At 41.2% G+C, this 15,557-nt stretch overlaps 1 protein-coding gene across 3 annotated transcripts in view; it reads right to left on the reverse strand.

The window, feature by feature from the left end:
* GRIA3 (glutamate ionotropic receptor AMPA type subunit 3) overlaps positions 1-15,557 on the reverse strand; it is a 141,830-nt gene that overhangs the window by 66,553 nt on the left and 59,720 nt on the right. For all 3 annotated transcript variants that reach the window (XR_014852229.1, XM_085060440.1, XM_085060439.1), the window contains exon 4: positions 12,848-13,035. Coding sequence is in view for 2 of the 3 variants with exons in the window: in XM_085060440.1 (XP_084916566.1) it covers positions 12,848-13,035 (188 nt within the window). In the remaining variant the exon portion in view is untranslated. The remainder of the gene's footprint in view (positions 1-12,847; positions 13,036-15,557) is intronic.

Raw genomic sequence — 15,557 nt, forward strand, 5'->3', positions numbered from 1 at the left:
TCTGCAAACTTGCTGAGCCTGCAATCCATCCCACAACCCCCAGATCACTCAGAGAGAGGTTAAACAGTATTAGCCCCAGCACCCTCAGGGCACCCCAAATTGTAACTAACCCCCAGCTGGCCTCTGTGTTGCTGATCACAACCCTCTAAGCCCAGCAGTTCCGTCACTTTTAAATCCACCTTCCTGCCTCTTTGACTTTAATTTTGAAGAGTCATTGAAAAGTACAAGCTAAGAGGATATGCTTGCACTTTACTGAGAGAAGGAGTTCTCAGGACTTTGGCAGAAGTGAAAGGAAAACTACCATGTCCAATTAATACCTGTTAAAAGCACATCTTCCCTGCACTTGAATCCACTGCCATCTGGTCAGTTTAGTCTGTTATTTATCATCCTTTATTTACAAATGAGAAAAGAAAGAAAAAAAAATAGATCACAAAAGTACAGACTACCTCATCTACAGCAGAAAACTGAGATATTTTATGAGTCTATTAGATCTTTTCATAACATAAAATACTGATGCTGACAGGCAGTATTGCCACAAAGAAGGTCTGAAAATTTTTACTGCGCTTTTCATACCTGACAAGTGGCAGAAATATGCCACTTTAATGGAATGACAGGCAGAGATCTGACCTGCTGTAATGTCTCTTTCCATTTTGACTGTATCTGGAACAATGAGGCAGTGTTAACTTTAGCTCTTCCTTCCTAGGTTTTAGTAAGACCGTAGTAAGAAAAATGAAATTTCCCATAAGATCAGAGTTAAAAAGTATTTTGTTGTCTTCGTTGAGGTTATTTGTACATTAATTTGGATTCCATTGTAGCAAAAAGCCCACATTTAAAAAAGAATCCACTGTTTTTCAAGTATATATGCACATTTCTGAGGACAGGAGAACTTAGCTACCCCCAGTTAGACAGTAATGTGCCTTTATACCTCGCTACAGAAATACAATTATGACACTTTTGCCTTCAAAGCAGTGGGCAAATGTCAGAAGTGATCACACAATTCTTTCTTTCCCACAGCAAACAAGCAAAACTGATAAATGGACTCAGGGCAAAAAAAATTTTAACAGCATTGTCAGGATCAGCTATCAGTGTTGATTGCACTTCATGGGAACAGAGGGATACCAAGCACAGCAACAACTGTCTGGCAAGCCTAAGCTGCTGTGGAGCACACTGTTTTCTCACCTGGGTATGAAGTCAGGTGTTTTCTAGCTTCTATCCCTACTGGAAGCATTTCTGTTCTGAGGATGGAGTTACTTAAAGCTGATCTCAGACCTGAGCAGCTCCTACCTGATATTAGACTGAACAACTGCAAAGGTGTGCCCTGTGATCCAGCACCCTGTGGAACCAGCCGTGCTGGCTCTCTGGTCTTCAGGACAAAATGAAGAAAGGAGAGGAACAGAATATCAGAGTGACCATCCAATCAGCTTAATAGAAACTGAAGGGAAGGCCCAAAAAGTTGTCAGTATGTTAGCAAGCTGTTTAACCTCTCTTGAGTGTCAGACGCAAAGCACTGCATCTCAGCTCTTCTTCTACACTCAGGAAAGGACAAACTGATGAAGCAGTTCAGAGTCCCTGGCCTCCCTCCCATGCCTGAAGACACCCCTGCAGTGGGGGAGCTGCCTGTGGGGTCTGCAGCCACAGCACTGCAGTTCTCTGCCTCAGCACACTGCCAACAGCAATGCAGTCACCTCCCCGAGTGCTGCCATGCGAGTGATGGACAGCAGGACACAACCATTCCTCACTATGTTTACTCTGCACAGGTCACCCCTTGTCACGTAAATTTTCCAGGCAGGAGTAGGAAAAACAGGAGGAGAACAGAAAAGAAAAATTCTCCTGGAATGGGAACAGGACTTTCCCCATCTAAACAGACACCACAGTAAAAATAACATTCCTTGTAACCTCAGCAGCTCAATTTTACTGTAAGCTTGCCGAGCCCACTTGCCTGTTTTCCAATTTACACACGAGCTTCTGAAGGAAGAACAAATTCCCTTTGAGGATTATAAACACTAGACAAGGTTCAATCTTCCCTCAGTAAATTTATAAAAAAAGGCTTTCTTGGTGTCACAATTTTGTCTCTTTGTATCACACCAACACTATCAGTGCCAATATATCAGGTTCCACAGGAACCACAATCTCATGGTGACAAGATATGTCCCAGCTACTGGTGGTCTGTCACTGCCTAACAAGTGATACCTGTGCTGCCTTTAATTCCACAGAGAGAAAAACATTTCCACATTCTGCAGGAGCTGCTTCCCTCACACAAAGGGTCAAAACCTCATGACTGTAACTGTAGTGCAAACCCAGGGAAGGCGATTTATCTCTTCACTTGGTATTAATGGGACGGGAATCAGGCCACCAGGGATAGGGATGCTGTAAAATATGCAGTAAACAATGATTTCATTTATATGAAGAATGAGTACTATATTAAATTTGAGTTAAATATTAAATGAAGAATGTATTAAATATTAAGATGAAGATTCCACACACATACCATTTGTTGCAGATAAAAACAACTGAATATATAGTTGAGATTAATCCAGCCACCATTTCAGAGTCTTCATGCCCTTTAGAGAATGTCACAAATCCACACACAGTCCCAACTGATGTATTTTTTATTTTTCTGCTGTATATGGACCTAAGAATTTTACTTCCATGCTACTGCCACCTTATACATTTGTGACTACACTTCATAAACAAATTCTCACTCTTCTCTATAGCACGAGATCAAAATCATTTGTTTGGGCATATAAAACATTCTTCAAACAGCTTTTGGCTGTTCCGCAACATATCTCTCACGGGAGATTCCCTCCTAGAGAACCGGAATCTCCTACAAGAGGACAAAAATGTGCCTGGTGGAGGCAGGGAATTGATGCCTCTGAAGCACTTCTTTAGTTTCTTCCCCCTCTGCCCCCTTCTTGTGCCCTTCTCTCCCTTGCCTCTCTCCTTCATGATAGTCACATCAAGAGTGAAATTCTGCTTTTAGGCCATCTCCAGATACATGATGGTTGTACATGTTAGTCCTTGGAGGGTAATTAAATGCAACATCTGAAAGCTGTGTTGCGTTTCGTTCTCCCTCCATATGGCTAAACCTTCTTTTCTCATAACTAATCTGACATTTGCTGATAGAAGATTGTGTAGTGGAATACACACTTAATTTGGGCATAAAAGATTACATTGGAAATTATTTCAGAAAAAAAGCACAAACTGCAACATTGGTTCTGAGGGCATGATACTGTCTCCTAATTTCTTTAATTGTGCTGACAAAATTTTCTGTGCCCTGAAAAAAATTTCTTAAATTAATTTTCCTTTATATGATTTAGCAATATTGTCAGATAAACTAATCTGTTGGCATAATTATTGTTAAAGGATATATTCGACTGCCAAACACCAGACCCCAGAGCACATGAAGAGTTTTATAATTCCTGGTAACTGCCGTTCATAATCACCATTATTTACTCTTTAAAGTTGAATAAAATTCATTAAATAAACTTTCTATCAATATTTGTTCTTTGGTTAGACAGATAAAACCAGTGCTGTATCTCTCAGGACTGCATCTCTCTTCACAGCTCACATCCTTCAACACAAAGACCTTCAGGTCAAAAATAATCAAAACTTAAGCTACCTTTCATCACTTGAGGCTAGTGCATTAAAAACAAGATCAGATACAAGGGGCTGTTACAACCACAACAAAAATTCTTTGTACCATATGAAAAGGATACCCAAAATTGCTGAGACCTTTCCCCCTTATTTTGCCAACACATCCTCAAGAAAATATACTTGTTCCTAGACAGCTTCCTTGAAGAGATGTGTCATAGAAATTTTTAGTTACTGAATTCTTTAGATTCTTAAGTAAGGGTAATAAACTAAAAATCCAGTAGTGTTCTGGAGGAATTTTTGCAGCTGTATTTATGGGAAGTAAACAACTTATTAAATATGTTACTCTGCAGCAATGGTTTTCACACATAGATCGTTTTAAGGACATAATATTTAAATTGTCTACACAGTTCTAGTACCTTTTTTGAGAAATATCCTCCCTTGAAAAATGATCACAAAAAATGATTTAACTTCCAAGGAAGTTCCAGTACTTTTTCAAGCCTATGTAAAATCTTACGTTCTCCTGAAATTTAAATTTCACCTAAAATTTCCCATATAGGCTTTAGATCTCACAGAAATCACAGAAAAGTTGCTTTTCCTAGCAACATTCATGACTGCATTTCCCTCAATCTACAGTGCAACCAGCTCCAATCCTGTGTAACATGGTCCCACCACAATACCATCCTCATTTCCAGCTTTCCATCCCTCCTTTCCTTACGCTGCCTCCTTGCTCCTCAGCAGCTGTGGATGCTCTCATTGTACACCTTCAAGCCCATATCAGGTAGATCAAAACCAGCACTACCAAAGCTGACTTCCACCTTAGCTTCCCTAAATTTCACAACACCTGGAGTCACTTTCATAAAGACTGTTAGTAATATTACATTTATTCTTAGTTGCCCAAACCTTCCGCAAATGCTCAGCACTGTCACAGTTTGGTGGTGCATCCACATCACTCACAGGCAGCTCTTTGTGCCCTTTGGATCATGTCCCCAATCCCTGTGACACAGGAGATATGCAGCTGTCCCTTCTGCATTTCAATACCATGGAACTGTACATCCAAGACCCTTAAGAGCACACCCTTGTAATCCCTAATAATGCTCATTCCTTTTTTTCATATCCCACAGGGGAAACAAAACTTCTTCAGTCTTCGCTGTTCAAAATATAAAAGGATCTACATCCACTGGGGGAAGAAGGGAAAAAATCAGCTAAACTGAGTCACAGAGTTTTCATTTTAAAAACACACAAATTTCCCATTTTCCTCATACTTCCCATCAGCATGTCAGAGTAAAATCCCAGCATTACTCCCTGGAATTGGACAAGAGTCCTTGGAAAAAGAATTCTGCTTATATAAACCATTACTGCATGTCAGGATCACTTCAAACTATTATTTGGATATAACCCAGAAGTGTCGCAGTAATTCAGTCCCAATGCTCACATGAGAATTTTTTGGAAAGGGTTCTGTACTGCAGAGCACTGCCTTCAAGCAGACCAAAAATACTGAATAGTAGCCATTCTTTTTTTTTTCTTTCCTTTTAAGCATTTCCTTTCCTTTTCAAATGCCCTACAAAATTAAGGAAAAAAAAAAGTCAGTGCAATCTTCTCTAGGAAAGACAAGGTTATTTTTTCTTATATTTTTGATTATAAATAGCATTTTACTGTGACTGGAATTGTACTCAATTTGCCTTTTTCAATGCATTCAAAGAGTCTGAAAGGTTTATTCTGCTTCACTATAAACAGCACTCTGCAATATTCTCCACATAACTTGGTGCATAAACCATGAACTGAAAAAGATTATGAAGAGTTAATTTATTTTCACTAGATTTAGTTTATGCAGCAGGGGTGGCTGTTTTACTTAGATGAGCTAATAAAGATACAGCAATATTTTCCTTTTCTGATTTCTCATATGCGTTTTCCCAGGATAGAATATATTTGGGGTATCTTTAAAGGACTATGTATGTTGTTCACAATTTTATTTATTACAAATTTTACAAGAGCTTCCAGCAGTACATACAACATTATACCTCCTCATGCACACCCAGGGTGTGACACGAATAAATCTAACTTAGTAACGTGGGCTTTTTTTAAGACTGGGAACATTAGTTTTCTCTAAAATTATTATCCTGCTTTCCAGCTGATTGGCTGGATTCTGTGGGGTAAGTTTGTATTTGAGTTGATGACGTATAGGGCCTGATTCTCTATAAATTTAGTCCAGGCTGCCCCTGATGTCTTTAATCTGGTCATCTGCTGGAGCACAGGTGGAGTTGCACAGGTGAGAGGGGGGACAAGAGACAGGAATCCTGTAGGAATGGATAATCACAAGCAGTGAAAGACTTGCCCTGGGGTGGTATTTTGCCACAGAATCCAAACCCAGCTGGAGGCTGAGCAAACACACCACACCTCTGGAGCTCAAGTCTGGGGACATCTCCCCACAAGGCTGTGGCTATGAACCATCAGGGCCTCACAGACTGCACCACCAGCAGCTGGGCTCAGAAAGCCCGGGGGGGTGGCTCCCACTCTGAAAATCTTGCTGTCTGAACTGCAGGGCGACTGTGCTCTGTGAAATGCACTTGGGAGCACCTCAGTCCATAAGGGGCCCTGAAAAGCCCCAGTGGTTCTCCTCCTCCCCCAGATACGTGATTCGTATCACAGTGAAGCCATTAATCCCAGTTTAGTCAGCTGTGAAAAAAAGACACGCTCTTGTGGAGCTTTTCTTTTACTGAGTTGGGACTTCTTCCCTTGTAAATGAACTGATGAGACACCAGAACTATCGCGCTGTCTCTGGTGATGTACAACGCCTGTTTGCACAGTGGTATTGTGCTATTACTATTCATTTTGATAGTGTGTTTCCTTCCTCTCCCTGCAGTTGGTTCATCTGAATTGTCGCCAAGATGGTTGGTTGCCTTGGAAACTAATTAAGGAAAGCCTTTGGTTTGAAGCAGAGTTTCAAGCATTAAACTATTTGAGAGACAGATGCAGAAATTAAGGTAATGTCTGCTAAGATGAAAGGGCTTATCCTTTATGTGTAAGAAGAAAGAACCACATTTAAATGCCAGGACTGAAACAAAGCAACTTATATACAACACTGATTTTTAAAACCTGAAAGAGATGAGTAAGTGAGGGATTTCAAAATCAGTCAGGAGCTTAGAAGAGGTGACAAAGATTCACAGAGCTATTAGGGATGTGGAGATAGACAAATAGGGAAGGACAAAAAACTCAGGGGATCACATATTGAACAAATTCTAGCCAGCTCTCCCTTTCCCTCAAATACTCTGTGTCTTTAAAACACTTCTTGTGAATGGTTTTGAAAAATACCTGTAGAGCAAATGAATGACCAAATCCTCTCCCCCAGTCCAGGTATGGCACGAGAACCCATGAGTACATCTGCTCCCAAAGCACCCCAAATGCAGCAGGGAGAGGCGACTGCCAACGGCCCTCAGGACCAACTTTGCTCCCGAGACTTGACCACAAGGGTTACAATGACAGCAGCTCAGACAATGTGGACACAGGCTAAACAGTGAGTGGGATTGCTCAGAGGGCTCAGGGCAAACATGTGCACCATTTCTGTGCACTGAAAAGCTGCAAAGAAAGGTGGACTCTGAGGCAAATTGTGCTTTTACAGCTACCTATTAACTGAAGTTCAAAGCCAACACAATCTCTGTATGAGCACAATGATAGCAATTTAAATATTGTATCCAGGATAATGGTTGACTCTCTACTTGCAGTAGCATAGCTGTGCAAAGGTTTTGGTTCCCTATACATTTAATGGTAATGGTAATGCAGAGGTTGCCATATAAATACGATTGTAACAGCAGAACTGCATACTGCACATACGCTAAAAATATGCAAAATATTAAAAGCACATGCATGTGTGTGCATTGGTGTGTGCATTTATATCCCATAAACTATCATAAAACAAAAAATGAGTAACCGCTACAATCACAGAAAAATAAAAACTCTAATGGTGACTTCAGGTTCATACGCCTCTGGCACAAGAAACAAGAGTTGCTTGGCAGCAATCTTCTACATACAGCTACCACATTTACAGTGAGACATTTTTTGTATTAATTATTATTACTACTGATCAGATACATTTAAAACGGTGCTTTAATGTCCTTTGAACACTTTTAAGCTTTGTGTGCCATTACTTCAATCATTCTGCAGGATGACTAATAATGCTCCGATAAATTCCTGTCATTTAGAACCTGGCTAGTTTTATGAAATCTGGATGATGGCTTAGGAGAGACATTCCTTTTCACAAGCTAGAAATTCTCTCCTCAGGTGTGTGTGAAATGTGCTGTGTGTGGGGGGCAGATTAACCCAAGATGTTGCTGTCTCTGCTTTAGCAATTCATCTCCTGCCCTTTATGAGTTTCACAGCTGACAGGAGCAGGCCCTTTAAGGCACATACAGCTGTCACTTTTGACTTATGTCCATTCTTTACTTACTCTTCTGCTGGCTATGTCCTCAGGGTGACTGACCTAAGCAATTCCCCTTTCCTCCCCACATGTCCATATGGACTTGTGAGCTGCTCAAACTCCCTGGGTCTGAAGGGAAAGAAGTGACCTTTCGTTCCGCTTTACATCCTGGTCTCAACAATACTCATGGGTCCCTAATGAAGAAATGTCCTAAATTTTAAGTTTCTAGTTCATTGGAAATGTAAAAATGAACTGTACCAGTTTCAGAGTGATGTTACACAACAGTGTACGAAGCAGATACTCTCTTGGAGCCTCAGCTGAACCTCGTCCTCTGCTCCACACAGCTCCAGACAGAGGATAAAATCAGCCTGTGGCATGGCTGTGGCCCTGAGCCCTGGAGAAGGCAATGGGCACACTGCTCTAGAGGGTGTGCTCTGAGCAGCACATGGCCTTCAGAGGACATGGCACTGCTGGGCTCCTAATGCAAAGCAGAAGCTGAAGATACCCATAGCTCTGCTTCAAGTGTCCCTCTGCATTTGTAGGCAATTGTATTTTAAATTGCTATGAAGCACACAGGCAAACCTCCACCAGACCATCTGCTCATAACAGAACATATAAACCAGGGAGCTGACACGACAGAGGCGTAGAAATTTTTCAATTACATTTTTCGCTATTGTTATTTTTAATGACTGTTGGCCAACCCAATACTGCAGTTCTGTTTTTATTCTTACAACACCCTAAAGGTGAAAGCTGTTGTGCAGTGAGCCCACTCTTCTGAGATCTGAGCAGCTCTGCAGAGAGATGCAGCTGGGCTGTACTGAGAACCTCCATCCTAATTTCAAAATTTCAGAGTCGAAGGTCAGGTCATAGTCAGTGCTTGCACAGGACAGAGTTCAGTCAATCAGATTACCCTCCTTAATCCTACAGATGTGTCACTTTAAGTTGTCTTTGACAGTCTGGCTGTTATTGAAAAACTCTGGGCACTGCATTCTTTACTGTAATATTGCTTTTGCTTTGTGAGATGCCTACACTCAATACAGACATTGCCTTGGAGCCTAACCTTTATGACTAACTTTGGAGATAGTGTACTTCTCATAAAAGCATGCAGTCTCTGGAATAAACAGGTCTTTTGTAAAGTTTCACTATTTTGATCCTGAATGGAGTTTCTTCCTCCTCATTTTCCCTCAGGAGATTTTCTTCTAAATGGACATAAAGCCACTCTAGTCTGAAATACAGCTTATTATCCTGGGAATAAGAAAAACATATTTCTTAACTCAAAAACATGTCTCTAAATACATGGTTGAACAGGCTAAGGCTTACTGTTAGCTCTCAGAAGAAAATGTTCTTCTGTTTATGAGAACAAAATTTTATATCTGTCTGTGAAGAAATACTGAATATTTTAGCATCGAGGGACAAGAAGTGTGGGGAGCTTATGAATTTTGCATGACATAAGTGTTGTTATCTGTATGTTTGAGAGGCCAGGAGATGATTGAATTGGATATAGTTTTGTTGTGCAAGGGAGGATATAGATCCACACACTCAGTGGTTATAGAGCTATAGGGCAAGTGAACAAACAGAGGGCAACTTAGAGAATAACTGCTGATCCCTCTGCTTCCCCTTACTCTACAGCTGAAGAAGTTTGGACAGGGTATCCACCTTCAGGATAAAATATAAGGCATAGAACAAAATCTTCTGAATGGGGAACAAAAACAGATCAGGCCTGCAGCATGAAATCTGGCACAAAACAGGCTCAGGCAGAGTAGGAGCTGAGGTGCCCTCTTTCCCCCACCTTATATTTACAGCTGGGAAGATCAGGTACCAGACAGCCCTCCGAAGAGAAATACTTCACATGACAGGTTACAGATCTTGGAAATGTAGGGACATACAGATGTGCCATATGCTAAAGGCATATGGAATACTCAAGGTCACTGTCTGTACATCGCTGGAGGAAGGTACAGAGTATTTCACAATGACCTGGAGTCTCAGAATAAAATCCCCAGATGTGTAACTGGTTTTGGATAAGCCTTAATTTTTGGGAGAGATGTATACCCTGGTCTGAACTGGTTGAAAAAAGGATCAAAGGAAGAGAACTGCACACACTGACCAGCCTGGTACAGGAAAAGAGGTCACTCTTACTGAATCCAAGCACTAACACAAAGCCATGATACATGGCTCCTGGAGCAGAGCACTGACAAGCTTGCTGAATGGGCTGGCCAAGAGCCCAAAAGTCTGATAGCAAACTCAGTGCGTGTGTAGACTGTTTAGTGGTTTACAGTCTGTTTATTTCTGCTATGACTTTTCTTCTTGAATAAGTTCTATTTAAGCCTCTGAAATCCAGGGTCACTGGCAAATGCTGCTGCTGACTGAGAGAATGAAATGGCAGGTGCCACACAGTGACCACACAGACCTCCTCTCTGGAGGGAGGCATCACTCCCAGAAGCTGATGGGAGGGTTGACCTTTGAAGGTGTGCTCCTAGGAGGCCAAAAAAGGGAGAGGGATGGAAAGGCAGCTGGGCTGAGGCAGCTTATGCCAACCCTCTGTAGGACACAGTTTGTCCATCAGTACTCTGGCACAGCAGTTCAGACAGGTAGGGTGTCTTGGCTTCCTTTTGTTCTCACTGGGAAAAACCTCTTCAAGCCTATCTGCAATTGTGCACCAGCAAGTGGTAATAGGCTCAGATGTTAGTGCCTCTCAGCTGAGCAGCCTTCCTAGACTCCACACACAGCACTGAATTGACTTTTTAAACTGCAATAAAACGCTAGATTTGAAATATGCAAATCCAGACTTATCTCTCCCCTCAGTAATATGCTATCAGCAAACACAGTTGGCTAAAAAAAAGACAACTCTCCACTCCCTTGAGCAAACTGGATGGATGGATTTAAGTACCACAGATGTTTGTGAAAACTTTTAACTACTTTATGAGAAGATAACAAGGTAAGCAGAGGAGATGGAAGGAAAAGCCTACAACTAGTAATTGTTCAGCTATCAACCTAGGGTCTATCCACCATTCCTGACTTTCCCTGCAGAAATTTAAGTCACTGCTTTTCAGTATCCAATAAATAAACCTCTGTAAATTGCTGTCAGAAGGTATTTTTAGCATCAGGGGCACCAGCATGTACTGCAGAGTTTGGGGAAACCCAGAGGCCCCAGTAGCAGATTTTTACTTAACAGATGCTAATCACATTGATAGAAGACTGAATCATACACTTAATAAAATTTAAACTTCACTATAGTTGAATTTAGAATAGTAGCAGAAGGAAAGGTTTTTTGCTATATGGTTTGCTTGGTATGTAGCTTTCCTCTTAGGCATTGAAATGGTTTGATTTTTTTTCTCTCACTTGCACATTAGAAGAAAAAATGAGAACAAATGTAAATGAAGTTAGACAGATCAAACAAAAGGCCTGTTTCTCAGCTGAGAGTGGGCCCAAAGATCTCTTTAAGCTCGGCTCAGGAGTGCTCTCCTGCAGCATTTTCAGAAGAGTGGGCTGTGGGTAGGTATGGTGTTTTGCATCTTTTCCAAGAACATAAGCAAACGAAAGGAAAAAAAAAAAAAAAGAAGTTTCTTACACTTTTCAGTATGAATTTCCCTAAAGAGAGCACTCACCATATTGCCTAAAAATACAGTGTAAAATGCAATGCTGTGTATTAGCAACACAAGCATACCAGTTGTCAGAGTTAGGGACCAGCACGGCTTGTGCTCTGTTCTCTCAAGCACCTCTTTCCTTGCTCTGTCAGCAGCAGCTATGGCACCTGGCTGTCCCCACAGAGTGACCCTAAGTCATACACCTCAAGGCTTGGCAGGAACTGAATATCTTGACAAGGAACACAGTGAGTACATGTTTCACATTTCCCAGGGTTTATGGCAGTGAGGTCAGTTTGTTGGTCATTTACAATACAACATTTCTAAGAGATATGCTAATGCTTCTTGAAATCTAAATGTTACTCTTGATCTGTTCCATACTATGAACCCACAGGTAAATTTACAAAGTGGCAGTAATCCGAGGGTTTTTCAGTCTAAAGGCAAGTGAATTCCACATGCCTGTGAATAACCAAACAGCATGGATTTGGTTCCACAGCAGCACCAGCTCTGCTGTGAGCCCAGGCAGAAGGCACTGTCCTGCATCTGCTCCCGACAATTTCTATCTGTTACTACAGCTCTTCAAGCACATTGCACAGCACAACCAGTGGCACAGGCATTCTGGGCAGCACCCTGGGATGGCCAGAGGGTATGGCCATGCCTCTGGGGCAAAGCAAACACTGGGAAAGCCATGCAAGAGCAGAACAGTCACTCCAAATGCATCTTCCCCCATAAAGGTGTTTAGACTCTGTCACCCACAATTTAAGCCTGTCAACAGCACTGGCTGTGCAAAGAGGAGTGCTTTATGCACTAAAAAGTGCTAATGAGTCATTTGGACTACCAGCTGATTTTTTCATTAGCAGTATTTCCTTCTGGGAATTCTTTAAGATGATTCTATGATACTTCACTGGCTTTTAATTTCTTGTTTCATATTCCACTTAAAAAAGTGCACCTGTCTTGCAATCCCTACAAGCAGCCTTGATTCCAGTAATGTTACTCTGGCAGCTGAGGTTTTAGGTTCTCAACCTACTTTAAAATAATTCATTATTAACATTTGGGAAAAAATATCACAGAGGTATTTCCTGGTAGGTTACATGTAAGTGCTGCCATCAACTATGAGCATCACTGTGGCATTTTAATTTCACTAACTGGCCAGTTGTTGGGACTCACATCTCAAAGGATACTTTATTAATTTCAAGAAATAGGTAGTTCTGGAAATATTAATGATGACTGTCACAGATCACAATTTCTGAAAAGCAGATACCTGTTCCAAAATGGTGTTGATTCTGTCTACTTCACAGTCAATTAAGTATCTTTTTTCTTGCCGTCTGTCCATCTCCTCTATAATTCTTCTGAACTCTTGAACATCTTTTATGCTTCCTACAGATCTGGCTGTCACTTGCCAGTTGTTCTGTACTGCTGCTTCCATAATCGCCTGAAGAATGGAAAATCCTGTGGGGGAAGAGACAATGCAACCATTTAAAAACAGAACAAAAGATAAAAACTATTTTGAATGTTTGACAAAGGGTTCACAAAAACTTGCATCATCTAAAGGGACAAAGACTAGCTGAGAGCCTGCAAGTGCTTCATTACTTGAGAAAACAACAGTGTAGGCACCAGTTTCTTCTTTCAGCTACGCCATTGGCAAAGTCACTGACTTCAGCAGAATGGCTTGGTGGTACATTACTGCAAGGCATATCAGAATCCGTCCAATATATCATATTATGATCCTCTCAGGAATGTTTATGGTCATGCTGGGGTCTGTGCCAGCTGAGAATAGGAGCCTGCAGCCATTACTTGGGCAGAAGTCCATCACCCTGAGGAGTGGGACAGAAGGGGTGATTTGCCTGTGCAGACTGCAGCAATGGGTCATTAACTGGCAGGGATCCAAGCACTGCACAGGAATGCCAATTAAGTCATTGTACTGGTCACTGGAGCCACAACCACAAGAGAATACTTTACTGGTACTCACTTTGATTTCAAAAATTGTTTTTAAACATGGAGTCTAGCAGCATTAACCACGATTTCAATGCGTTCATTAAGGTAATACCAACTCATTTAGCATCCTCAACACAGGAGAGAAGCAGCACAGAACGACCAAGGACTGCACAGTGGGAAACTACAGCAGCAAGCAGCATTTCATTTCTTGTGAACAGCTGTGCCTCAGCGACAGACAGAACCCAAGTCAAGTCCCTAAGTGAAAAGTGATGGAAGTGGAGACAGGACCTCTGTCAAGTCTTGCTATGTAGGAGTCATCAGATATTGATTTGCATCCCTTTACTATAGTATGTAGCTGGGAACTTGGTGCATTACCTGTTTTGACTCAGGCAATTTAATTTTGGGCATAGTTCTAATTGTTTCAATTCTGAGCAGAGGCCCATCGAACACAGAGGTCATCTACTTCAGGCATGCACAGTGGTTTTCAGTAGTTTCATTGTACAGAAGCATAACTATGTGAGTGCTGTTTCTGTCCAGATAATTTATTTGCAAAACTTTCAGTCTAATTATTTAGTCGTACTGTGGATCTCTTATCCACAGCCAGATTTTAAAAGCTTATACACAAGCACATAAACGTACAGGACCAACAACCAATTAATTGTGCTCTGTGATAACCAGTTCTCTACACTTCTGAAAGTGAAAGGAGTTTGAGCTACAGAGGAACAACACGTTCACTGCTGCGAATTACACCAATAGCTGTTCTGAACTCAGACATCCTTGCAGAGGTACAGTGATAACAAAGAACTTGTGCTGCAGCCTGATCTTCCACAGCCTGCTGTAAATCTGTAGCAGCTGTCTGAAGCCAGAGGAGCTGCACCATTACCTCATTACAGACACAAACAAGGCAAGAGTGATTTTCTGGATTACTATTATATTATTATAATTTACTGTGTGACTTCCTTAGGTCTCACTCAAATGCCCTCACTTTCCCTGTGCAGCCTCTTTGATTCTTAATGCTTTTCTTTGTATGAATGCACTTTACTATCCCATGAAAGGTGGTGACAATTAATATGTACCCTGGTTGAGAATTCTTTCTGGCATCTTCTTTCCTCTGAGACTACTGAAAGAGAGGCATTTACATATGTATAGTACAATGAACTCAGTCTTCCTTAACATCATATTTTACAAAAATGGTTGTGATGTCTGTGACAGCATTGTGATCCCACTCCATGTAGGAGGAAGATCTAAGCCTAAGATACTTTGATGGCTGCAAATGAGGAATTTTGATGTAGAAACATAAATACCACTAATGGGGATTTAAAAATGCTTTGTGTACAAAGATGCACTTTTATAAAGATATGATTCTACTCAGTAATAAGTATTTACAACTTAGTTTCATTGTTCATATAACATCTACGTATGAACCTTGAGCTTGCTGTAAACAACAACAGTCCATATGTCCACGTTTTTCAATCCAAATTGAACAAATAAATTCAAAATATTATGAAAAATTGACACTTAATATCTGTAGCTCTTTTTTGCTAATGACACATACAAAGCCTATTAACTATCTCAAGGAAAGAAGGAAAATTAATATGCTGGAGTGAAGATGCCATTGGTTGCCTGCCATGCTGTTTTGGTTAACACTGAGTCAGAACTCACTTTGTCAAACCTTGAGTATCTCAGAAGGAAGTTGGGCAATTTTCCTAATTTTGTGCAATAGCATGTTTGTGTGGGTGTGAGTGTGGTTTTGTTTGCATGTGCATTAGTCAGTGCTTACCATTTCAAGACAGAGCAAGGTTACTCAGCAGCCTTTCTCCTATGCATGAAAATACAATTACAGTAAACTAAGAGCGAAAAGTTTCAGAGCTGCGTAATTGCTGCCTTCTCTGCCTCCTCTTTCTCCTTGTCACATCAAGTCTTTACAATCACAGCCCCCTCTACCCTTACCAGCTCTTGAAATCCTCCCTATGGTACTGTCTGTGCTGTGCCAGCTCCCCTCTCTTGAGCCTTCTCCTGTCCTTGCTTTGAGAAGA

Source organism: Lichenostomus cassidix, chromosome 4A (assembly GCF_008360975.1).
Source record: "Lichenostomus cassidix isolate B80296 chromosome 4A, HeHo_3.0, whole genome shotgun sequence".
Lineage (NCBI taxonomy): Eukaryota > Metazoa > Chordata > Aves > Passeriformes > Meliphagidae > Lichenostomus > Lichenostomus cassidix.